This window comes from Periophthalmus magnuspinnatus, chromosome 11 (genome assembly GCF_009829125.3).
Source record: "Periophthalmus magnuspinnatus isolate fPerMag1 chromosome 11, fPerMag1.2.pri, whole genome shotgun sequence".
NCBI lineage: Eukaryota > Metazoa > Chordata > Actinopteri > Gobiiformes > Gobiidae > Periophthalmus > Periophthalmus magnuspinnatus.
In genome coordinates, this window is record NC_047136.2 from 31,287,027 (window position 1) to 31,311,593 (window position 24,567).

The 24,567-nt window shown below is 41.8% G+C and overlaps 1 protein-coding gene across 1 annotated transcript in view; it reads right to left on the reverse strand.

Moving 5' to 3' along the window:
- Window positions 1-24,567, reverse strand: part of ppp1r9a (protein phosphatase 1, regulatory subunit 9A) — a 137,465-nt gene that overhangs the window by 28,332 nt on the left and 84,566 nt on the right. The window contains exons 8-12 of the mRNA XM_055225249.1: window positions 22,777-22,830; window positions 22,129-22,358; window positions 19,889-19,985; window positions 5,669-5,792; window positions 3,072-3,145 (exon numbers count right to left, since the gene is read on the reverse strand). Of these exons, the coding sequence (XP_055081224.1) occupies window positions 3,072-3,145; window positions 5,669-5,792; window positions 19,889-19,985; window positions 22,129-22,358; window positions 22,777-22,830 (579 nt within the window). The remainder of the gene's footprint in view (window positions 1-3,071; window positions 3,146-5,668; window positions 5,793-19,888; window positions 19,986-22,128; window positions 22,359-22,776; window positions 22,831-24,567) is intronic.

Here is a 24,567-nt window from a genome sequence, read left to right on the forward strand (position 1 = left end):
AGAAGCTTTTCTTCTTGAGAAAGTACATTGGCGGTTCAGCAAGGACCTGTCCAACATGAAGATACCACGCTGTTATGTCCTATCAACCGTCAAGCAAGTCCATTATTATGAGCTACACAATTTTTCCGATACTAGTGCGTCTGGCTATGGTGTGTGCTCATACCTCAGAACTGTGTCCAAGTCAGGAGAACTGGAGTTCACCCTAGTAATGGGTAAGGCCAGAGTTGCTCCCACAACGTTGACAACTATCCCAAGAGCTCTCAGCTGCAGTGGTTGCTGTCAGAACTGCAAGCTTCTTGAAAAGAGAGTTGGAAGTTCAAGATCTACAAGAATACTACTGGACCGATTCCAAAGTCCTTGGTCCTTGGTTACCTTAACAATGACGCAAGACGATTCCATGTATTTATTTCCAACACAATACAGTGAATCAGAGCAAGCACAGAGCCAAGTCAATGGCAATATGTTGCCTCTGAACAAAATCCCGCTGATCATGCATCACGTGGAGTCCAATGGGTTCACAGGACCAAGTTTCCTATGGCAAAAGCAGTTGCCAAAGGAAGATGTGAAGGTGAAAGAGATCTGCTCTGAAGATCCAGAAGTCAAAGTCGCACAAGTTTTCACAGTTAAAGCCAGAGAAGAAAGTTGTATTAGAAATCGTCTGCAAAGGTTTTCTGACTGGAATAGACTTGTTAAAGCAATAGCAAGATTAAAGCGACCCAGAGGAAATGTCCAACAAAAGTTGTACGCTGGAAGAAAGAAAACAAGCGGAGGAGTTCATAATATGCCCTGTTCAAAGGGAAGAATTCAGTGAGGAAATCAAGTCCTTAAAAGAAAGGGAAGAAGTCAAAATTTCTCACTCCAAGCTTCATCTGCTAAGCCCATTCCTTGATAACCACAATATCCTGAGGGTGGAAGGAAGACTGACAAGAGCATCACTCACATCCAGCCATACATCCAAAAGAACATCATGCATCACGTCTACTCATCAGCCACTTTCATGAAAAGATTCATCATCAAGGACGAGGGATTACAGGCAATGAAATACGCACCAATGGCATTTGGATTGTCAGCTGCAGTAAGGAAGTGTTATCATTCATATACAAATGTGTCAAATGCAGAAAGTACAGGAAGAGTGGTCAAGAACAAAAGATGTCTGGAAGGAAAGAGATTAAGAGATATGGACTCTTGTATACATGCATGTGCTCCAGAGCTATTCATATTGAAGTCTTGGATGATCTCAGCACAGATTGTTTCCTCAATGCACTCCATTGCTTCATCTCTATATGTGGCAATGTCAGTCAACTGCATTGTGATCAAGGCACTAATTTTGTTGGTACGAAGAACTTGGCACAAGTTACTAAAGAGAAAGTAAAGGAGCTGGGTATAATTTTCATCTTCAACCCACCTTCTTCCAGTCACATGGGAGGTGTCTCGGCGAGACAAATTTTGATTGTAAGAAAGGTTTTGAGAACCATTCTTGACGAATCAGCCTCAAGACTGGACATTTCATCATTGGGAACCTTCATGTATGAAACCATAGCCATAGTGAATAGTCGACCACTAACTGAGTGTATCAACGACCCTGTAGGACCAGAGCCACTGACACCCAATCACATTCTGACAATGAAATCCTCAGTGATCATACCACTGGAAACTTTGTCAAAGAAGATCTCTATCTGCAGAAAAGATGGAAAAGTGTGCAATATTTGTCAAATATATTTTGGATCAGATGGAGAAAAGAATATCTGTTAAATCTACAACAGAGAAGTAAGTGGAACAAGACCAGGAGAAACACCAAGATAGATGACACCGTTCTACTACAAGACAATTGTGTTCCGAGAAACCAATGGAAACTTGCCAGTCGTAGAAGTCACCCCAGGAGCTGACGGCAAAGTCAGAAAAGTGAAGCTTCTTCTTAGTGACTCTACTTAAGCCAAGAAAGGGACAAGTGTAACCAAGACTGTTTTAGAAAGACCAATTCATAAGATTGTTATTTTACTTGAAGCTGAGCAATATAGAAAGTTTGTTATTATTATTATTATTATTATTATTATTATTATTATTATTATTATTATTATCATTATTATTATTATTATTATTATTATTATTATTATTATTATTAATAATAATAATAATAATAATAATAATAATAATAATAATAATAATAATGCATTGTATTTATAACCGCCTTTCAAAACACCCAAGGACACTGAACAAGATAAAAATTAATTCATGCTAAGTTCATGTTGAGTTCATTTCTATTTAAGATCACATACTGCTAGTAATGTGATGGTGGGAGTGTAATGGTTAATTATACCCGTTGCAGTTCACTTTTGACCAGTAGATGGTGCTGTTACGTTTTATAATACCTAGTTTGCTTGGCTCATTTTCCTTTGTGCATTTCATATTCAATTTTCCTTTATTTATTAATTATTTATGAGATCATAATGTTGATAATATTTATTTGTAGCAGTATTGTAAATGTTTAAAGTCTAGTTTAAGGTCATAAAACTACTTCCTGTTTCTGGGTCAGTTTTTTCTTTGCGCTAGTGCGAAGTCCTGCCCAATAGCATTATTTATGACAAGTAAGAAAAACACGAAAGAAAATAAAGGTTTTCAGTTCACCTGTTTGTACCACTAACAGGCCAAATTGGTAGGTATTTTTTTAATATGTTTTTATTTAATTTGTGTGTGCTGTATCTAATGTGAGCCACGTTTTATATTATATTTATGTTGCCAGTTCTATGGTGTGGACTGTGGAAAATAAACAGTAACATCAGTCTAAAGAACTCGTGTCTCTCGCGTATGTGGGCAACCCGGCATACCTGGTTTAGTCCTGGTTTAATCCTGATTTAGGCCTGGCTCAGCCTTGCTTTCATCCTGGTCACATGTCTATGGGAGTGGTTCAAACCTTTACTCTGGTTCTCCTTGAGGTTTCTCTTTTTTCCTACTGTCTGTCTGTGTGTGTGTGTGGGGGTGTGTGTGTGCGTGTGTGTGTGTGTGGGGGTGTGTGTGTGTGTGTGTGTGCGTGTCTGTGTGTGCATATATAATATACAGGCACACCCACTGACCTCTCCCTCTGTAGAGCTGATGCTGTCTCTGACCCTTTTGCACAGCCATCTCTGAACAGGCGAGCCCTCCATCTCTAAAATCAGATAAAAAAAAAAAAAATAGAAATAAACTATTGGTCAGCACCGCAATTACTGTGAAGTTTAGATAAATAGAGGTGACTGTGAAACACAATACTCTTTCCTAATTTTATTTAAGGGCATAGGACTAATTTCAAAAATAATTATATTTAGGATAAAAAAAATTGTCTTTTTATTTTGTTTTGGTGCCTAATAATCATAATGTTAATTAAAACTGCAAGCAGTGATAAAGGGCCCTTGCAACCTTGCAACCGTGGAGGGGTATGCCACGTTGGGAGAGTGGCAATCAACCTTAGTTTGACATGTAATATTTCCAGTGTTGGGCATAAATGTTTATGTCCCATTGTGACATTGCAGGAGGCGCTGGAGAGCCATTTTTAAAGAAATAATTTTAATACACACTTAAGTTTTTCCAGCTCATCAAAATACTCAGACACTGGGTTTGTCTGAATCCGACAATGTTTGCAAAAGTGACATGGATTTTTATGCTTTCAAAATGGCTGCTTCGTTAAGAGCTCATTATGACCACACCTTATGTAAATTATTTAATTATTAGTTATATTGATTAATTAAATAACTTTTGATCCCAGATATATCCCGATGATGCTACCTCAGTTTGGAGTCTGTCGGATAAAAATGCTAGAACGAGTTTGTTCTGTGTATGAGAGATAGATTTAGGCCATCAGCATATTTTGATTCAGAATGGCTGCCTTCACATAAGAGGTATTTGCTCAAGGTCACATAAAAATGCATCTACCAAATTTAATTGGATTACAAAAAACATCTGTATTTTTCTTGAATTTCAGACATATAAGGCATTGCTATGCAAATATAGCTGCAGATCTTCATTGTTTTTTTTTGTGTTCAGAATAACATATAGGGTGTGTGTGCCAAATTCAGTATACAACAAACTTGCAGGGGTCGCTAGAGGGCCATTTTGAATGACAGAAATGTAATTCATACATCATTATATCCACATCATCAAAATACACAAACACTACATTGAGTTTGCCTGAGTCTGATGATGTTTGCGAAAGTTACAAGGACTTTTACATCTGTATAATTTGAGTGAAGATTTTGCTGCTTATCAAAGTAACTTCTTCTGGTCAGAGTGCTGTTGGACACTGCATTATACCTGTCTCAAGGAAGGCGATAACTACAGCCAGATATTGGTTGGTGTGTGTGGGCTTCTACCTGGAGTTGCTTCTATCTGGAGTCACCGAGACTATAGCAGAGGACTGGGGACTCCAGGTAGAAGTCTTCAGGAAGCCCACACACACTGACCAATACCTGCTGTTTGATTCACACCATCCACTGCACAACAAACTCAGTTATTTGAACATTACAACACAAGGCTCAAGTGGTTCCTACATAGAGAGAAAGGTGAAAAAAGAACAACACACGCAGAAACCCCTCTCAGCTTGTGGATAGCAATAGATCTAAGAGAACTAAAAAACAGGAAATCAGATAACCTGAATCTATGAGAAAACATGTAACTATTTCCTACACAGCTGGTGTGTCTGAAAAACTTCAAAGGATTTTCATGTCACATGAAATCACGGTCTATTTCAAACACTTAAAGACAGAAACTGGTTAGCCATAAATGACACAATGGGGTCTACTCCATTCAGTGTAGTGAAGAGTGCAGTGAGTGTTACACTAGAGAAAGTAAACAGCCACTCCATAAGAGAATGTACCTCAGCTCAGTTCCCAGCTCAGGACCCCAGTCTGCTATGCATCTCCATCTCAAAGACACTAACCACTCGTTTTGAAGATAGTGATGTACAAATCTTAGCAAGCGAAATAAATGGTTTGAGAGGGGAGTTAAAGAAGCAATTTTTGTTTGGAAAGACAATTCATCATTGAACAGTAATGTGGGCCTTAAACATCATCTATTTTCCTCTATCCTCAGACCTAAATCAAACCAAGGAAAACAACAGTGATAGCCAGTATGATAACAGATGTGAGATCACCCATTAGGGACCTGAACAGTTATTCAAAATATGACTGAGGCATAGTTTACACTTTACAGTCTAGTTCAATAGAGCTCATAAACAGAAACTGTAAACAGATAGGTGTTTGTTTCAGTGTAGTGTTTAACAACTTCTGATCCCAGATTAGAGCTCATTGTGTTCAAATTTTTTATATTGATTCATCGCATGTCCATTCTTGTTTGCTACTTGATTTTCGCCATTTTCTGGGCTCCGGATGCAGTTTTAATTAGTCCCTTCTGGGACATTGTCCTTAGCTTGGCCCTAGTAAGAATAAGAATAATAATTCGAAGAAGAATAAAAAGTAGAAGACACTCACCAGTTACTTGGTTAACTGCCGTGGCCCAAATATTTATACAACCAAAAAAAATGTAGTAATTTGAAAAATATGTAATGCATATATAGTAGGTGTCACTCAAAAAATCTACTTTAAAATGAATTCCTTCTCAAATTGAAATGCATTGTGAATGAGTTCTTATATTGACAAGATGGTTCATACTTTATGAAGTAGCAGTACACTGCACAAACCTGAGGGTTGTGGTCTCGGGCTGCTCTGTGCCACCTGCCTCTCTGACATGTTACTGTTGTTATTGTTAACCTGCAGACCGTTCTGCTTCATTAGCTGCATCAACTCTGACTCAAGAGTGGATATCTGCACAGAGAAATGCTAGTGTTAGTGACTGCAGTGCCTTTATCAACTTACAGAAAACAGGAATAAACATGCTCAATAATTATTTTTTGCACAGACAAAATTATATTTAAAAAGCACACATTCATGACCAAATTCAGCCGCGTTTTTGGTCACCTAATTTTGATCACCCCCAAAAATGTAAAAAAGGCAGACAGACACGTTAAAATAGGAAAACAATGAAAACAACAATTAAAATCTCTTTATAATCATAATGGCAAGGCAAGGCAAGTTTACATATTTACATAGCACAATTTGTACACCAGGTAATTGTTGCTTTACAGAATTAAAAATACATTAAAATCACAATACAACAAATTGAAACATAAGTAATCACAAATAATCATAATAAGATTAACCTCTTACAATTCTAGCTTTCATTTGATGTGTAGACTATTTGTGTGGGTGACGCAGAAGTATATGTACATTGCTGTAAAGTTGTGAAGTAGGGATGGTGGCCCGGGAGCGGGCTGTCGGAACGTTAATAGGTTAACATTAAAGAAGAAAAGTGCAGAATAAAAAACTTTCAGTCATATGCACAGCTAAAAAGAACTGTTTTGAGTCTGAATTTAAACATTATCAAAGTAGATCTTCAGGAAGACTGTTCCAGGTTTTAGCTGCATAAAACTGAAATGCTAATTCCCCATGTTTAGTCCTGACTCTGGGCACCAGCAGGAGGCCAGTCCCTGAAGTCCTCAGAATATGAGATGGTTCATATGGCACTAACATGTGGGAGTTGTACTTTGGTGCTAGGCCATGGAGAGACATACACACGCAGAGCTGCTTTAAAGTCTATTCTCTGAGCCACAGGAGCCAGTGCAGAGATCTGAGCACAGGATTTATATGCTTGTACTTCTTGGTACTTTCTGAGAAGCAGTATTCTCAATGTACTGCAGCTGTCTTAATGCTTGTTTGGAGAGGCCAGTGAGCAGGCCGTTACAATAGTCTACTACTAGCAACTACTACTACAACCTACTGGAGACAAATGCATGGAAAATGCAAGTCTCTGCAAGTCTGGTTTGACAGTATAACTTTGATTTTTGCTATGTTTTTTAGATGGCAAAAAGCTGCAGATGTGATTGATTTGACGTGGCTGTTAAAGTTCAAGTTTGAGTCCATTATTACTTCTAGCCTGATTTGAAGTTTTTTTTTTTTTTTTTATTTTTTTTATTTAATCTTTATTAAACCAGGAAAGTCCCATTGAGATTACTAATCGCTTTTTCAAGGGAGTCCTGGCCAAGACAGCAGCACAGTTACATTACATCACACACACATTTCAACACATCATAAAATGGATTCTTAAAAGCAATTACAAATCATAGACTTAATTTCTAAACCTTTCAACATAGATTTAAACTGAACTATTGAAGTCAGTTCTTATAATTTCAAGACTTTTTGTAAATGATTCCATGCTGAAGGCGCAGAATATTGAAATGCCACTTTACCAGTCTCTGTGCGGACACTTGGGACAGAAAGACGCATGTAGTTTTGTGATCGCAGAGCATAATGTCCATCTGTTTTATGTTGAATATACGTGCTTAGATATGGAGAGAGCAGACCCATAATCCCTTTATAAATGAACATGTACCAGTGACTTAGCCTGCGAGTGTCCAGTGCTGCCCAACAACACGTGTGTACACTTCACAGTGGTGTGTCCGAGGCTTACAGTTTGTGATAAATCGCAGAGAAGCATGGTAAACAGAGTCCAGCAATTTTAGTTCTTGGGTTGGGGCATTCATATAGATAACATCTCCATAATCTAAAATGAGTAAAAACGTTGCTGCAACAAGTCTCTTCTTTGCATTAAAAGAGAAACATAACTTGTTTCTAAAATAAAAGACAATTTTCAGTCTTAGCTTTTTAAGTTGTTCAACGTGTGCTTTAAAAGAAAGACTATCATCAATTGCTTCTATTTTTGTCCCCTGAAGAGGAACAACAGAAGGAATGTTCTGAGAATTACTGTGAATAGCATTAGTTTGGTCTTGCCTGCATTTAAAGAGAGGTCTAATTGTAAAAAAAAAAAGTGTGCTGAACTATATTAAAAGCATTTTGCAATGTAACAACACTGGTGGCAAGAGTTTTGGAAAAAACAATATCATCAGCATAGAAATGATCATTTATATCAATGAGATCTTGGCCCTTGCGGCACTCCTTTTGTCAGAGAGAGAGTCTCACAGCACATATTATCTGATTTAGTACACTGAGATCTATTTGAGATAGTTGCAAATCCATCCAACAGCTGTAGCAGACAGTCAATGCTTTTGACAAATCAATGAATAGTGAGGTACAGTGTTGTTTGTTGTCTAAACCTGTTGAGATGTAATTTATTACCTTCAGAGTTGCAGTTAAATCCTAAATCCTGACTGAAATTTAGATAAAATATTTTTAGAGTGTAAATATTCTGTTAACTGTTCATTCACCAGAGATTCCAAAGTTTTTTTTATAGAATACAGAGTTTGCAAAAAGGTCTATAATTATTTAGAATTTTTGGATCGCCACCTTTGAACAATGGAGTGACAAATGCCAATTTCCGTAGTGCTCGCGGTTAAGTTAAAAATGTATGTCAGGGGTTGGTTTACAAAATCAGCTGCATTTTTCAGAAAATAGGCATCAACTGTTTTACAGAGAGAGACTGGAAATGACAGCCAACACTTTCTCTATGTTTCTGTTGGCCAAAGACTATGACTTGAGTCTTGTCTGAGCTTAGTTGGAGAAAGTTATTTTGCATCCACACACTGATCTGTTGGATGCAGTGGCAAAGTGAATTCACTGGTCCATATTCACCTGCTGCCAGTGAGACATAGATCTGAGTGTCATCTGCAGAGTTGTGGTAGGACACATTATTGTTGCGTATTAACTGGCCTAACGGCAGCATGTATATATTGAGTGAGAGGGGTCCCAGGATTGATCCCTGGGGCACCCCACAGGTCAGGGACATTTTATCTGAGACACATTTTCCAATTTCAATAATGAACTCCCTGTTTTCTAGATAAGACTTGAAACAGTTTAGTGCCATATCAGAGATGCCCACCCAGTCCCCTAGTCTCTGTAAGATGATCCCATGATCCACAGTGTCAAAGGCAGCACTCAGATCTAACAGGATCAAGACTTTGCCTGTATCAGTGTTCAGGCGGATGTCATTCATCACCTTGATAAGTGCTATGGTGGGGTCTAAAACCTGACTGAAGAAGGAGTTATTCATTTGGAGAAAGTTAATAAGCTGTTAGTAAACTACTTTTTCGAGGACTTTGCCTAAAAATCGGCAGATTTGACATTGGTCGGTATTGTGGCATCAAGACTGCTCTTCTTTAGAAGAGGCTTGATAACCACAGTTTTCAAAGCTCTTGGGAATGCTTCAGATTGATGTGACACATTAACTATGCAAACGAGTGGTGACAGAAAACTGTTGAGCACAGACTTTAGAAAGTTAGCGGGTAACATATCTAGGCAGCATGTAGATGAAGTCAGAGTGGTGACAATCTCTTGGACAGTTTTCTCAGTAACAAGTGCACCGTGAGTCGGCTCCAGGTGGCAGTAGGGGTGTTATTTGCGTTGTGGAATTGATGGCATTTTAATGCTCTGAACCTTGTCTCTAAAGAATGCGGCAAACTCAGTGCACTTAGATGTGGAAATTAGTTCAAATGACACCGGAGCTGGAGGGTTTGTTAATCTGTTAACTGCAAACAGGACACGAGAGTTGTTACTGCAATTTCCAATAATGTCCGAAAAATACTTCTTCCTTGTTATGTCAGACATAAACACACAACATGAGAACACAATAACATGATATTAGACTATTTACAATAGAAGTGCCTCAGTCTAGAGCAGTGCTTCTCAATTATTTTCTATCATACCCCCCTATGAAGAAGAAAACATTTTGCGCCCCCAATATTTATTTAAATTAAATAAATATCAAAATAATACATTCAAATTAAATAAATATCTAATTAAAACAAGCAATTTAGCAATTTAGTATGCCACCTTATATGATGCTAACAGTGCTTGTTGGTTTACTTAAGTGACATTCACAAAGCGGGATGATTATTGGCAATATTCGGAACGTTTAGCTGAAAAAACTCCAGCATCTTATCAGCGTGACTGAGGTGTAATGAGGTGGCGCCTTAACTTATTTGGCTTCATACTGTCCGCTGCCACAGCAGACACCGGTCTGTCCTCGTGTCCCACCGGAGTCACGGTGAAGCCAAGCGCTCCATACTTTCTTGTCTTACTTTTCAGTGACTTTCGTACGTCTCATTACCTCCGTCTATCTCCGCCTTTCTTTTCATCCCTGTTAAAATGTTTTCCATAGTGTCTCTTTAGCAAAAGTGTCTCTTGTTCACTGCTCTGTGTCACGATCTGTTCGCTCTCTCCTGCTGTTTGCTGTGCTGCGTACGCGCTACCTACAGTACTACAGTGTCATACGCGCCCCCCCTGGCATCTCCCCCCAGGAGGGCACGCCCCACTATTTGAGAACCACTGGTCCAGAGAATAAAGAGCCCAAGACAAATGGATAGTCATCTATGAGTACAGGACTGCTGCGTTTTCAACCAGTCCATGGCACTTTTTGCTTATCTTTAACCATATCAACCTTCATTGCACTGCATTACCTGTGTTTTTGTCTAGCCATGTTTCGGTTCAAATATAAAATCAAGATTAAAGAAGAGATACAATCATTAATTAAAAATGACTTGTTACATAAAGATCTGACAGTGAGCACAGCAGTAATGCATTATACATATTTCAATACTTTTGTCTCTATTGTACGTTTTTCATTTTTTTGTTATTTATTAGACATTTTAGTTCATTTAAACCGTAAATATGTTTATTTGTAAAAATACTGATGCGATATTAAGTGCATAAATGTATAACATAAGTTACTAGTCCTAAAAATTACACTATAGCATGAAAAATGTAAAATAATGCCCAGGTGGACTATGGCAGGTCATGAAGGGTTTTAACCACCCAGAGGATGACCAGTCTTAGTGACAGTGGCTATATCTGATCATAGTTAAGATTTAAGTGGGGCTATTTACACTTTGATGACCAGTGCTTTTTAATACCCAGTAAGAAAAAAAAAAAAAAAAAAAAAAAAAAACTGTCTTTAAGTTCACTTAAAAAAAAAAGAACCAGTCTTTTGATCAGCTCTTTCAAAAGAAAGGAGTCCTATCACTTTAGGTAACACTTAATACTGACAGTATTGTTCTATCAGGCACATTAATATTAAGAGCTATCCTTTGTTGCAGTGTGTAATGGAAATTAAAATATTGTGTCATTATTTTACCTTTTAGAAATCACATGGTCTCGTAACTAAAACTCATTTGGTTTGGTCGTCAAAGACAGTGTTAGAAAAACCTTTCTCACGTCAACCCTTTTGTTCCCTTTTGGTGGCTAGACTTGTTAAGATGTGTTGTAATGCAAGTGAAAGTAGATGCAACCAGACCATACAGTCGGCTTTCAATTCCTCCCTATTGACCCCCTGAGGGGACCCAGCTCATGAATGTCTTCAGGAGCTGGTCTGACCACACCTCAACAGAAGTACCACACTCCCTCCCCTGAAGTGTTCACATCTCGTATTGTTTCTACTCCACATGCTACTTCACACCTTGTATTGTCTCTACTCCAAATGTTACCTCCTGAGGAGAACTGGCTCCTGAATGTCTCCAGGAGCTGGACTGACCACCCCTCAATGGGAGTGTCACATGCTTACTTTGAAATGTATGTCCTCTGGTCATCTCAAACTATATAAACTGGGTGCTTTCCAGCATTCAGGGTCTGACATAAGGGGAGATGCTGTCGGACCTATTTCTTGCAAGAAATAAACTCTTTGTGTTTGCTTCAACATTCATCAGAGCCTGCAAAAGGAGTCTTATTTCCATGACAAGTGGATTATCAAGGTTGACTAGGAACAAAAAAGTAGGCAGAGATTGGAGGAAAAATACTTCTTCACTTCCAGCAGACTAGCCACATATTGCTGCCCTCCTTCGATTACCTTAAGAATTACATAATGTGCATAAGGTACAGTTAGATTTTAAGGCCGAGCCTAGCGGCAGCCACAACACACAGCAATGCAATAGCAATTTCCCTTTGACATGTATCTGAATTTAACAAAGTTCTCAAAGACAATGATGGTAGACCGAGGCTTAATATTTCTATAAGGAGCTTTTTCCTGGCTTCAGCGTATTCTCTATTGAAGCAACTGACTCGTCTTTATTACAGTGAGCACAACTGTCTAAGTGCTTCCCTATTTGGGCCAGGCTCTTTGCCAGCCCACAGTGCCCAAGCCTCAGCGTAGTGAGAATAACCTGTTCTCTCTGTTCTCCATACTCACCTATCCTTTCTGACATTATTCTGTAATCTATGGTAGTGCCTCCCTTTTTTCTCACCATCTCATTTCTCCTGCCACTTTCTCAGAACAAGTTCATTACCTAGACTTGGACCCTCAGACTCTCTTTCAGCCCCACATGAGCAGATACCCAGTCAAATACCGCGCTGCATCCCTGTTGCTCTAATCTTTGCATCACCATTAAAATTTCACACATTATATCAGGCCTTGCTCCTTCTCCTCCTCCTCTTTCCAGCACTATTTAAGCCGACATGGAGTCTGGCAATCACCTTCTGTTCTCCACTTGGCTCCACCCACAACAACGCCCACAATAACCCAACAAGCTCTGCTGTGAATACACATAGCCTCACATAGATGTCTTCACCCATCTGTATAGACTTGGATGAAGCTGTTCCATTTCTTCAGCAGATACTCCTCCACAAAAACTGAGTAGTTAACTGCAGAATTATCATTTATTGCTTTTTAATTGACAGGTCAACATCCACCACTGGACAAAGTAACAGAGGTTCCAACATGTAGAGCGCACCATTTCTACTCCCTCCTGTTCAAGCTCTCCTAATGATCCTTTGATACACCCCAAGAAATTCAATTTCTACTTTCTTCTCCTGCAAACTCCCTGCAGTCTGCAATCAGGGATGCTTATGGAAGAGCTGTTTTATTTCCTTTCAGCTAAATACAGTAGTTAAGGGCCAATCTAGTACATCCCAGGCTAAATGGGGTCTCCCCAGCTTCAACCAAAAGTGCGGGAATCAATGTAGTACGAAACACTCCTGTGCAGAGCCTGAATGTTTTCGCTTGGAACACATCTGGCATATGTAACGCAGACATTGCATCTGAATGATATGCAGTACTGTGAGACAAATCTTAACATAACATGGCCTGGTAAACCATGTCATTACATTTACTAACCATTTTGCCAATATCTTCTTTATCAGTCAACATCTGCTCAAAGCGACTCCAAGAAATTTGAGTTGTCACTTTCTGTAATGGTTCTTGTAAAGCTTCAAAACACATTCTCCTAATTTGCACAGCTTTCCTTCCTAGCCTTGTCAATTGCTCTTCTAGCCTCAGTTTTTAACCTCTTATACTCAATAGCAAAGCTCACGATTTTCCAAATCTTAAATATCTTATTAAAACTACAAGCAGTGATAAAGGGCCCTCGCAACCTTTGCCACTGCAGAAGGGCCCGCCACAGTGGTAGAGCTGCATATCAACGTTAGCTTGTTTGTTTGATTCAATATTTCCACTGTCATGTTGGAGATAAATGTTTACGGCCCATTGTAACTTTGCAGGGGGCACTGGAGAGCCATTTTTAAAGATAGAATTTTAATTCATACATTATTTTGCTCATCAAAATACACAGATGCTACATTGGGTTTGTCTGAATCCGACAACATTTGCAAAAGTTACTTTCAAAATGCCCGCTTAATTAAGACCACAGCCTGACACTTATGTAAATTCTTCTAACAACTTTTGACCCCAGATATGTCCTTATGATGCTGCCTCAGATTGGATAAAAATCCTACAAATTTGTTAAAGTAAGATAAAATAAGATAAGATAAGATATGCCTTTATTAGTCCCACAGTGGGGAAATTCCAGTATTGCACCCCACAGTTAAAGAACAGAAGGAAAATGGTACAGGCAATAAAACAAGATAATGGATAAATAGCTAAAAATAATTTAAAAAAATAGACTTAAAAATAAACTAAAAATAGACTCTAATATAACATCTTCGTAAAGTGACTTGAGTATTGCACATAGGTGTGGTCGAATGACACATGTTCAGCGTTAACAGTGTTCATTGTACAGTCTGACAGCAGCAGGAAGGAAAGACCTACGAAACCTCTCCTTCACACAGCAAGGGTGAATCAGTCTGTCACTGAAGCTGCTCTCCAGGGCAGACAGAGTGTCCTGCAGGGGGTGAGACTCGTGGCCCAACATAGAAATGACCTTAGCCAGGACCCTCCTGTCCCCCACCTCCTGCACTGAGTCCAGAGGACAGCCCAGGACAGAGCTGGACTTCTTGATGACCTTGTCCAGCTTCTTCCGCTCCCTCTCTGTGATGCTGCTGTTCCAGCAGACCACACCGTACAGGATGGCTGATGCCATGGCTGAGTCATAGAAGGTCTTCAGGAGTGGCCCTCTCACTCCAAAAGACCTGAGTCTCCTCAGGAGATAGAGCCTGCTCCAGTCCAGTTTGTTGTTCAGATGAACACCCAGGTACTTGTATGAGTCCACTCTCTCAATGTCCCTTCCCTGGATATTCACTGAGGGGGCAGTAGAGTGGCGTCTGCGGAAGTCCACCACCATCTCCTTGGTCTTCTCTGCATTGAAAGTCCTGTGTTAGTCCTCTGTAGAGTGCTAGATTTAGGACATCTGTATAATTGGATTCCAAAATGGCCGCCTTAACATCAGAGTTAGGGTGTGGTCCCCATAGATTTTTTGCTCAGGTTCACATAAAGGGTGTGCATACCAAATTTTTCTCTACGATAAACAAAAATATTTCTTCTTTTTTTTAAGATAGAAGTTTAAGTTGCACATCATCCAGGTCTAGGTCCTTCAAACACACAAACATCACATGTTTGTGTGTTTCCCACATTTTAATCTGAAAATGTTTGCAAAATTTCAGGGATTTTTTGTGATTCCTGTGTGCTGTTTTGCCCTTTTGTGTCTTTGGTCTTGGTCTATGATAACAGTGTACACTGTTTAGCTCGAGTATAGTACACACAGAGAGCGTGCAGTATTTAAGTACACAGACTATAGCACATGCAGAGAGAGCATGCAGTATTTAAGTACGCAGGCTATAGCAGTGTTATAATGGCAATCTGTGTTTAAATAGTTGATCATTCAAGTGTTATTTAGTGTCACAATGATTGAAAGACTGTAACTGTAAAAGTTCTAATTAAATCTAACACCTTATTATCTGCGTGGCTTTACTTTATTATAGTTTATATTTTGCCGCTATTGATACTGTATTGCATCATGTCGCTTGGTTTCAGATGACAGTTTATAGCCAACAGTATTTAACCTTTTATGGGCTGCCTATGCATTATTTTATATTTTTAACTAAGTTATGACTTTTACAATCCCCGCACTTTAAATTCCATTAATAATTTATAAATAAGATCATATTTAAAAATTATAAGTATTTAAATTTACCAAAATGCCCAATAAATCACTATATACACATTTTTACTGAATATAAATGAAATAAAAATGTTTAGAGGCCCCACATTAATGAACATGTTTATTTATAAATGCCCAGTAGAGACAAAAGTATTGTAATTTTTTTTTTTTTTTTTTTTTTTTTTTTTTTAACAAAACAATGAAATTATAATTGCATTGTTTTCCTATTATTTTGAGGAGTGCAATTAAAATGTTTTGTGGGGAAATGAAAGCCCCTTGTATGAAAAGAGTAAAATCAAGGGGGGCCTGGGGTGGGTGCTCGACAGCGAGCGCCTGGTGGCCGGGCCCCGTGGGCTCAGCCCGAAGGAGTGACGTGGGGCCGTCCTCATGTGGACCCACCACCCGCAAGAGGATCCCTAAGGGGCTGGTGCATGGAGATCTGGGCAGCGGTCGAAGGCGGGAACCTCTACGACCGGATCTCTGGACATGGAGACTGGCTCTGGGGACATGGAATGTCACCTCGCTGGGGGAAAAGGAGCCTGAGCTTGTGCAGGAGGTTGAGCGTTACCGACTAGATATAGTCGGCCTTGCCTCCATGCACAGCTTGGGCTCTGGAACCCAACTCCTTGAGAGGGGCTGGACTCTCCATTTCTCTGGCGTTGCCTACGGGGAGAGGCGGCTTCGTGTTGGGGTTCACCCCGGTGAACGAGAGGGTCGCGTCCCTGCGCCTTCGGGTCGGGGACAGGTCTCTCACTGTTATGTCAGCCTACGGGCCAAACAGCAGTGCAGACTACCCGACCTTCTTGGAGTCCGGGGACTCCATTGCTCTCCTGGGGGACTTCAACGCCCATGTGGGTAATGACAGTGACACCTGGAGTGGCGCGATTGGGAAGAACGGCCTCCCTGATCTGAACCCGAGCGGTGTTTTGTTATTGGACTTCTGTGCTAGGCACAGTTTGGCCATAACAAACACCATGTTCGAGCACAAGGGTGTCCATCAGTGCCACCAGGACACCCTAGGTTGGAGGTCGATGATCGACTTTGTTGTCGTGTCATCTGATCTCCGGCCGCGTGTCTTGGACACTCGAGTGAAGAGAGGGGCTGAGCTGTCAACCGATCACCACCTGGTGGTGAGTTGGATCCGCTGGCAGAGGAGGAAGCCAGACACACCTGGCAGGCCCAAGCGCATTGTGAGGGTCTGCTGGGAATGTCTGGCAGAGCCTTCTGTCAGGGGGGTCTTCAACTCCCACCTCCGGGAGAACTTCTCCCTGATCCCGGGGGAGGTTGGAGACATGGACTCCGAGTGGGCCATGTTCTCCACCTCCATCTCCAGCTGTGGTCGTAAGGTCTGCGGTGCTTGTCGCAGCGTCAATCCCGGAACCCGGTGGTGGACACCGGAAGTAAGGGATGCCGTCAAGCTGAAGAAGGAGTCCTATAGAGCTTTGTTGGCTCGTGGGACTCCTGAGGCAGCCGATGAGTACCGGCGGGCCAAGCGTGCCGCGGCTCGTGCGGTCACAGAGGCAAAAACTCGAGGTTGGGAGGAGTTTGGGGAGGCCATGGAGGAGGACTATCGGACGGCCTCAAAGAAATTCTGGAAAACCGTCCGACGCCTCAGGAGGGGGAAGCAGTGCTTCACCAACACTGTTTACGGTGCGGGTGGAGAGCTGCTGACCTCTACTGGGGATGTTGTCAGGCGGTGGAAGGAATACTTTGAGGATCTCCTCAATCCCCCTGTCATGTCTTCTGAGGAGGAAGCAGACGAGATCCGTCCCGATCTTTGGATCTTCCGTCTTTGGATGTTGTTGGACTGTCTTGGCTGACACGTCTCTGCAACATCGCATGGCGGTCGGGGACAGTACCACTGGACTGGCAGACCGGGGTGGTGGTCCCTCTGTATAAGAAGGGGGATCGGAGGGTGTGTTCCAATTACAGGGGAATCACACTCCTCAGCCTTGACGGTAAGGTCTATTCCAGGGTACTGGAGAGGAGAATTCGACCGATAGTCAAACCTCGGATTCAGGAGGAGCAGTGTGGTTTTCGTCCTGGTCGTGGGACACTGGGCCAGCTCTATACTCTCCATCAGGTCCTCGAGGGTTCATGGGAGTTTGCCCAACCAGTCCACATGTGTTTTGTGGACTTGGAGAAGGCATTCGACCGTGTCCCTCGTGGTGTCCTTTGGGGGGTGCTCTGGGAGTATGGGGTCCAGGGCCCTTTGCTAAGGGCTGTCCGGTCCCTGTATGACCGGAGCAGGAGCTGTGTTCGCATTGCCGGCAGTAAGTCAGACCTGTTCCCGGTGCATGTTGGACTCCGCCAGGGCTGCCCTTTGTCACTGGTTCTGTTCATTATATTTATGGACAGAATTTCTAGGCACAGCCAGGGGCTGGAGGGGGTCTGGTTCGGGAACCACAAGGATCTCATCTCTGCTGTTTGCGGATGATGTTGTCCTGATGGCTTCTTCGAGCCAGTACCTGCAGCAGGCACTGGGGCGGTTTGCAGCCGAGTGTGAAGCGGCTGGGATGAGAATCAGCTCTTCCAAATCCGAGGCCATGGTTCTTGACTGAAAAAGGGTGGTTTGCCCCCTCCGGGTGGGTGGGGAGTCTCTGCCTCAAGTGGAGGAGTTCAAGTATCTCGGGGTCTTGTTCACGAGTGAGGGAAGGATGGAGCGTGAGATTGACAGGCGGATCGTCTGCAGTGATGCGGTCGCCGTATTGGTCCGTTGTGGGGAAGAAGGTTTACCGGTCAATCTACATTCCTACCCTCACCTATGGTCATGAGCTCTGGGTAATGACCGAAAGGACAAGATCGCGGATACAAGCGGCCGAAATGAGTTTCCTCCGCAGGGACTAAGGGAGATGAGTTTTCTCCCTTAGGGATAGCGTGAGGAGCTCAGTCACACAGGAGAAGCTCGGAGTAGAGCCGCTGCTCCTACACGTCGAGAGGAGCCAGCTGAGGTGGCTCAGGCATTTGCTCAGGATGCCTCCTGGACACCTCCCTAGGGAGGTGTTCTGGGCATGTCCCACTGCAAGGAGGCCCCAGGGAAGACCCAGGACACGGTGGAGGGACTATGTCTCTCGGCTGGCCTGGGAACGCCTTGGGGTCCCACCGGAGGAGCTGGAGGACGTGTCTGGGGTGGGGGAAGTCTGCGAGTCCCTGCTCAGACTGCTGCCCCCGCGACCCGGCCCCGGATAAGCGGAAGAAAATGGATGGATGGATGTGGGGAAATTAGGTGACAGAAAACAGCAGAATTCACATCATGAATGTGTTCTTTTAAAAGATAATTTTGTCCACTTTTATGTGTAAAATAATTATTACTGTTTTTACTGTAAAAAAAGGGCCTCTTGCAAAAGCTCTCAAAATGATTATGTATCTCTGTGTTTCAGACCCAAACTGCTCTCACAAGACTAGACCTACATGGGAGTTCATGCAAAAACAACTATTTATACTGAAAAAAACGTACTAACAAACAATGTATTTATATAAAGACAGATTAAACTGGTGAATCATGAGTTCATTTTGCCATAGTGAGCAGTTTTTAAACTTCCAAATTTTATCTTAAATGTTTAACTTAACATTTTGGAATTTTGACCAACTAAGAAGTGCAGCATGTACCATTCAAAGTCTGGAAGTTAAGGATAACTTTGTTGTTCTTTTATCCATGGCAAAGGCACTTGGAGCTAGCTATAACTAACCAGCTAACTCTACTACAGAATTTTTACAACAATGCAACAGACTTTCCACACGAAATATGGCAGAAGATGTTCCAGAGGGAATGACCTGTCTCATCACCGACTGAAACGACAAAGTGAAGTGAGAGAGAGGCTTAGGAGAGGCTTTCCTGTCTCCAGAGTTTACCTGGTGCCCCCTGGAGCCTGCTGTGATGCCAAAGTGTGATGACAATATCTGTTGGACTGAACTGTGACTTTTGTTTCATTTTTAAAAATTAGTAATGTATTTTACATTCCATGTCCCCAGAGCCAGTGTCCATGTCTGGAGATCCGGCCGTTGAGGCCCCCGCCTTCGACTGCCGCCCAGATATCTTCGTACCCACCCCTCACAGCGCCTCCCGCAGTTGGTGGGTCCATGGGAGGACGGCCCCACGTTGCTCCTTCGGGCTGGGCCCGGCCGGCCCCGTGGGGAAAGTCCCAGCCACCAGGAGCTCGCTGGTGAGCACCCACCCCAGGCCTGGCTCCAGGGTGGGGCCCTGGTAACGCCAGTCCCAGTGACGTAACTGGCCTTGTTCTGGTACGTATCACGGGGGGCTTCTGTGTGTGGGTGTATGTAGAGATATATGTAGCGAAGCACATGTGTGGACATACGTAGAAATATATGTAGAGATGTACATGTGTAGGCATATATATATCGCTCTACATGTGTGGGTGTATGTACGTAGAGATGTACATGTGTGGGCGTAGCTGAACAGGTGCACACCTAAAAGCAGTCTCTAAAAGAACAAAATCATATTTACTTTGAGAAAAACGGTGGAATTAAGTGATATATATAGTATATGATATATATAGTATATATAGTTCCCTTCTTTCTTCGTTGAGCCCCTCAAAATGTGGGCATAATGTGTAGCAGAGGTGTAGTTACCCGGATTTGTAGACCCTGGATCTCAGCCAGGTGAGCCTTCTCAGCTTCCTCCAGTCTTCTGCGCTCTGCATCCTCCTTTTGCAGCAGCTCAACCTCCCTGCCAACACAACAGCACACACCACACATGAGAAGATATCAGAAAACACAGTTTCAGCTTGTGATGTAATGTGGTAATACAGAAAGTGCTTCACTGTATTTTGAAACCCCACTCATCTTCACTAGAATGATTAGTTTGATTTCAGACCTGGAATTACCAGTCTCTACTAAACAAAAGATGAACGGTAGCTGTTAACATCACAAGGTGGAAGAAAGTATTTTGGTGATAAAGAGGAACTAATAATAAAGGATTACTCGTGTGAGTGAAACAAAACACAACTGTAGGTATTTTGTTGAGATGGTAATAATATAATTATAACATCAACACATTGGATATAACATCCAACTGCATGTCTGCACCACATGTATAGGAGTGACAATCCACCTTATCTCCTAGCTGCAAGTTGTATCTATGTCCTGTATAAGGGGCAGAGAAAGGTATCACAGGTGCTGCTAGGTTTATGCCTAATGTGGAATTGTTTATTTAAATGTGTGACGTAATAGTCATATGGAACAATAATCATTCTTTGTAATTCATTTATTTTTTTGATAACGATTAGTAGAAATTAAATTAAATACTGCTACTAATCAGAACATGAATTTGTGGTCTATCAATGTAAAATAAAAAACTGAAGAGGGTAGAATGCCTTTAGGGGCTTGGAAACATTTCTAGTGTTCACAAAATGCTTTGATTTCAGCATGATTTCAAGGAACAGGCTCATTGCCAACTGTAGCTCTGAGCTGTCAGTTGGGACAAGGGCTGGTGCTCCCACATCAGCCTGGCACTGTCAGCTTCGGGCCGGCCAGGTAGTAAAGGACTGGGTGAGGACCACATCTGTGGTCCAAAAGTCCAAAAGTGCTGTTTCATGAGATGTCAGGTTTCTTTCCTAGGCCACATGATAGGGGAGAGGAGAGTGAACACCATGGATGAAGTGCATGGTGTTAAGAGTTTCCTGGGTCTGGCGTCATATTATTTGGAGGAGCCTTATAATTTGTGAAAGGATCCTCCTGCACTGCAGCACCCATAAAGGGGGTCTTTTATGTGGTCAGAGGAGTGCCACTCTGCATTTGCAGAATACCGTTGCACTCCTCTGAATGCCATTGTCCTCTCACCTCCCGATCCAAATCTTCCCTTCATCCTCTTTACTGATGCCTGCAGAACTGACCACCCAACCCTACAATAGCTCATGTCACGCCACAGTAATGCGGATGCTCTCTCTTTCACCGACCCTGCTTCACGAGTGACTGTCGTTACTGCGCAAAGAAGTCCCAGGAAAACATGGAGCTACAGCAGGCAGCAAGTGTGCAACTGTTGGCTTGGATGAACCGACCTATCATGGACTAGTGAACATGATTACAGCTGAGTGTGCCTGTCAGCAGGAACTAGACAGTGAGATCAGCTGGGTGCTCATACACCAACAGCTCAATTTGACTAATATTACCACCCTCTCTAGAGCTATCAAGAGACTTTGATCAATGTGGGAGGCCTCACACTAATGTGCCGAGGTATTACAAAGAGGTTGGAAAGACCCAAGGACAGGGGCAATGAGATGGCAGATTGCAGTTCTGCAGTCACTATGATAGGCTGTTGACAAGCACACTCCTCTGTCAGCGGCAAGGATTCTTCTGGGGCCAAGAGAGGAGAGATGTGGAGAACCACTGCACATCTCATAAGGGGCCCAATGGTCCTTTCCCTCTGACAGAGGAAGGAAAATTTGAAACCCATGATGATTGTGGACTGATTTAAAATCTCTCTGATTTTTGCTGTCTTAAAAACATAAAAAAAAAAACCAAGGAGACAGTAAAGATTAGATTATTTTAAATACGTTGCAGCAGTTCAAAGTTACTCCTCATGTTATGCATTCTGAGCATGCTACTTATTCACCACTGTGAGTGTAAATGCTTTTCACAGCTTTCAGAGGCCAAAGTGGAGTTTTGCCATCACAGTAATACTGACAACAACTAGCATGCCAACAGTTAAATTTCTTTATAATTAGGTGTGAACAGAGCAGAATGGCCTCATTTTGTCATCAAAAGCTGCTTTTATAACATCTATAGTGGTCCAAGACAAATTTTGTCCAACATGGAAAAACTCTGACACTTTAAACTTGCATTTCTAATTAATTAACAATCAACATTTTTACTTCTGCTGGTAGTCCTTGATGAGCTTCTTGGCCTTGCTGTACTTCTTCTCCAGGGCCTGGTACTGGGCCTGGGCCTCCTTCAGATGTTCATTGACTGTGTGACACAGCGTTTGAGCTTCAATCCAGTAGCTCTCCAGCTTCAGCATCCTCTCCTTGTTCTCCTCGATGCTGGCCTTCAGCTGGCTCTTCTCCTTCTCCCAGCGCTGCTTCTCACGCTCCACTGATGCTAACTGCAACACAACCAAACAAATGTATCTATCTATCTATCTATCTATCTATCTATCTATCTATCTATCTATCTATCTATATATATATATATATATATATATATATATATATATATATATATATACATACATACATACATACATTCAGGGACTACAGATGGAAACTAGCTTCGGCTATAATCTGGTGCAAAGCATCTATTAATGTTTTTTTGCACACTGTCCCTTCAAATAAACTAATAAACTAACTAAACATACATACATACATACACACACACATATATATATACACACACACACACACACACACACCCACACACACCCCCCCACACACACACACACACATATATATATATGTAGGATGAGATGGAGTATTCCAAACATTAAAGTTCAAAAGTGCTAAAACGTGGTTGAGGGGTCCTACCTTGTTCTTCAGCTTCTGGATCTCGGCCTCGGTCACTGTGTGTTTGATCTGCAGCTGTAGGACACACAGAGAGGGAAAGGGATGAATGAGGGCAGAGAGAGAGAAGGGGGTGGGTGCGGGGGTGAGAGAATCTGCACAGGCTCCATGGAATACATCCAAACACACCCAGCAACACACGGCCATTTAAAAAAGGCTGAATTACACAGAAAAATAAAACTGCAAGCAGTGATAAAGGCCCTCACCACTCCTTGCGACCGCAGGGTACATGCCACCGTGAATTTTGCACCTCTCGTTCCCACTTACATTGCCCCTCAAAATCAGTGTCTATAAAATACTACTCCATTCAATCCAATAAGACCATTCATGACATTTTCAAGCCTGCACAGTTGGAAATAGAGGTATGTCTACATTGACTTTTTTGCTCAGTATGTGTGCAATAAATTTACTAAATTTCAATCATCTATGACAAACTTTTTTTTTTTTTTTTCATCCCAGTTAACCTAAACCCATGTGTTTCTATGACAAATTTTGGACGTTGCCATGGCAACATGATTGCAAGGTGATTGTTCTCATTGGCTTTTTTGTTCAGTATGGCAATACAGATTTCCATGTATTTCCACATTTCAAATGTTTCTGACAAAGTAATTGATTGGAGCAATGTCATGTCTCAGCTATGTAAATTATATATCAATGTCTTCAGATCATCATTGTTCACAAAATGTACATTAATGCTGGACAATGGAAAACTGCATATTTGACGTTGCCATAATGTAATACTTCAAAAAACGCCATTTTTCTTTGCAGGTTGGCCACACCCACAATTTATGACTTAGTAAAATTCAAAAGAGTAGCCTATAATCCCACATGGGTCTAGTTCATTTTGACCAATTTGCAAGTTGAATGAAAATCCATGACATAAAAAATTCAAATGTGAGAGGTAAAATGTCCTTACCAAAGTTTAAATGTTTCTGACTTGTTGACTGATTTTTCGTGTCCCATTCAAAATTTCAAGTGGGCGCTGTAAAGCATTTTTCTATCACTATTACTATCTACTTCTATCAATAATGCATGCACTTGGAAAACAATTTGTGCCTTTGAAACATGTTACAGGCCAAATCTCTATAAATCTATATGTACTGTATACATATATCCTGGCCCCTTTGTCAAATTTTAGAACCCATTGTGGCCCGTGTGTCAAAACGTTTGCCCACCCCCGCAGTGTGTGGCCTGCTCAGGGGGGCTGTATAAATGCTGTGATCAGCAGACAGACAGTGTGGGGCTGTATGCCTGATGTAAATGAGATTATAACAGCAGGAGCAGCATGGCTTGGTCCCTGTGGAGGAAAGCAGAGAGAAGCCATTAGTCTGAGTCATGAGGCAGAGGAGACGCTTAAGAGGAGAGAGCAGTCCCATGCACTGTAGTACCTCCACTAACACCCCGCATTCATCTGTGTCATACAAGTCTAGAGGGAAGGCCTCACTTTCCACAGCAAAAGCATCAGACACTGGTAACTAAAAATGTGACCAGCCAGTCCCTCCTATGTTCTGTTGAAATGCAGAAGGGTCTGGAGTACTGAACCATAAAGTTCATCAAACAACTGACATAACTGGCCTACTGCCTCACCAATAGGAGACAACAAGGAAGAAAGATCACCCTTGAGTGTGTGCAGAGGTCTTGAGTAGACTACTGCCCCTGCGACTGGAAAGTAAAAGAAAAAGGAAATATTCCAGGCCTGTATGTTGTACTGTAATGCTGCCACTGTGAGCACTACATGCAGTAGCTCAGTTGGCA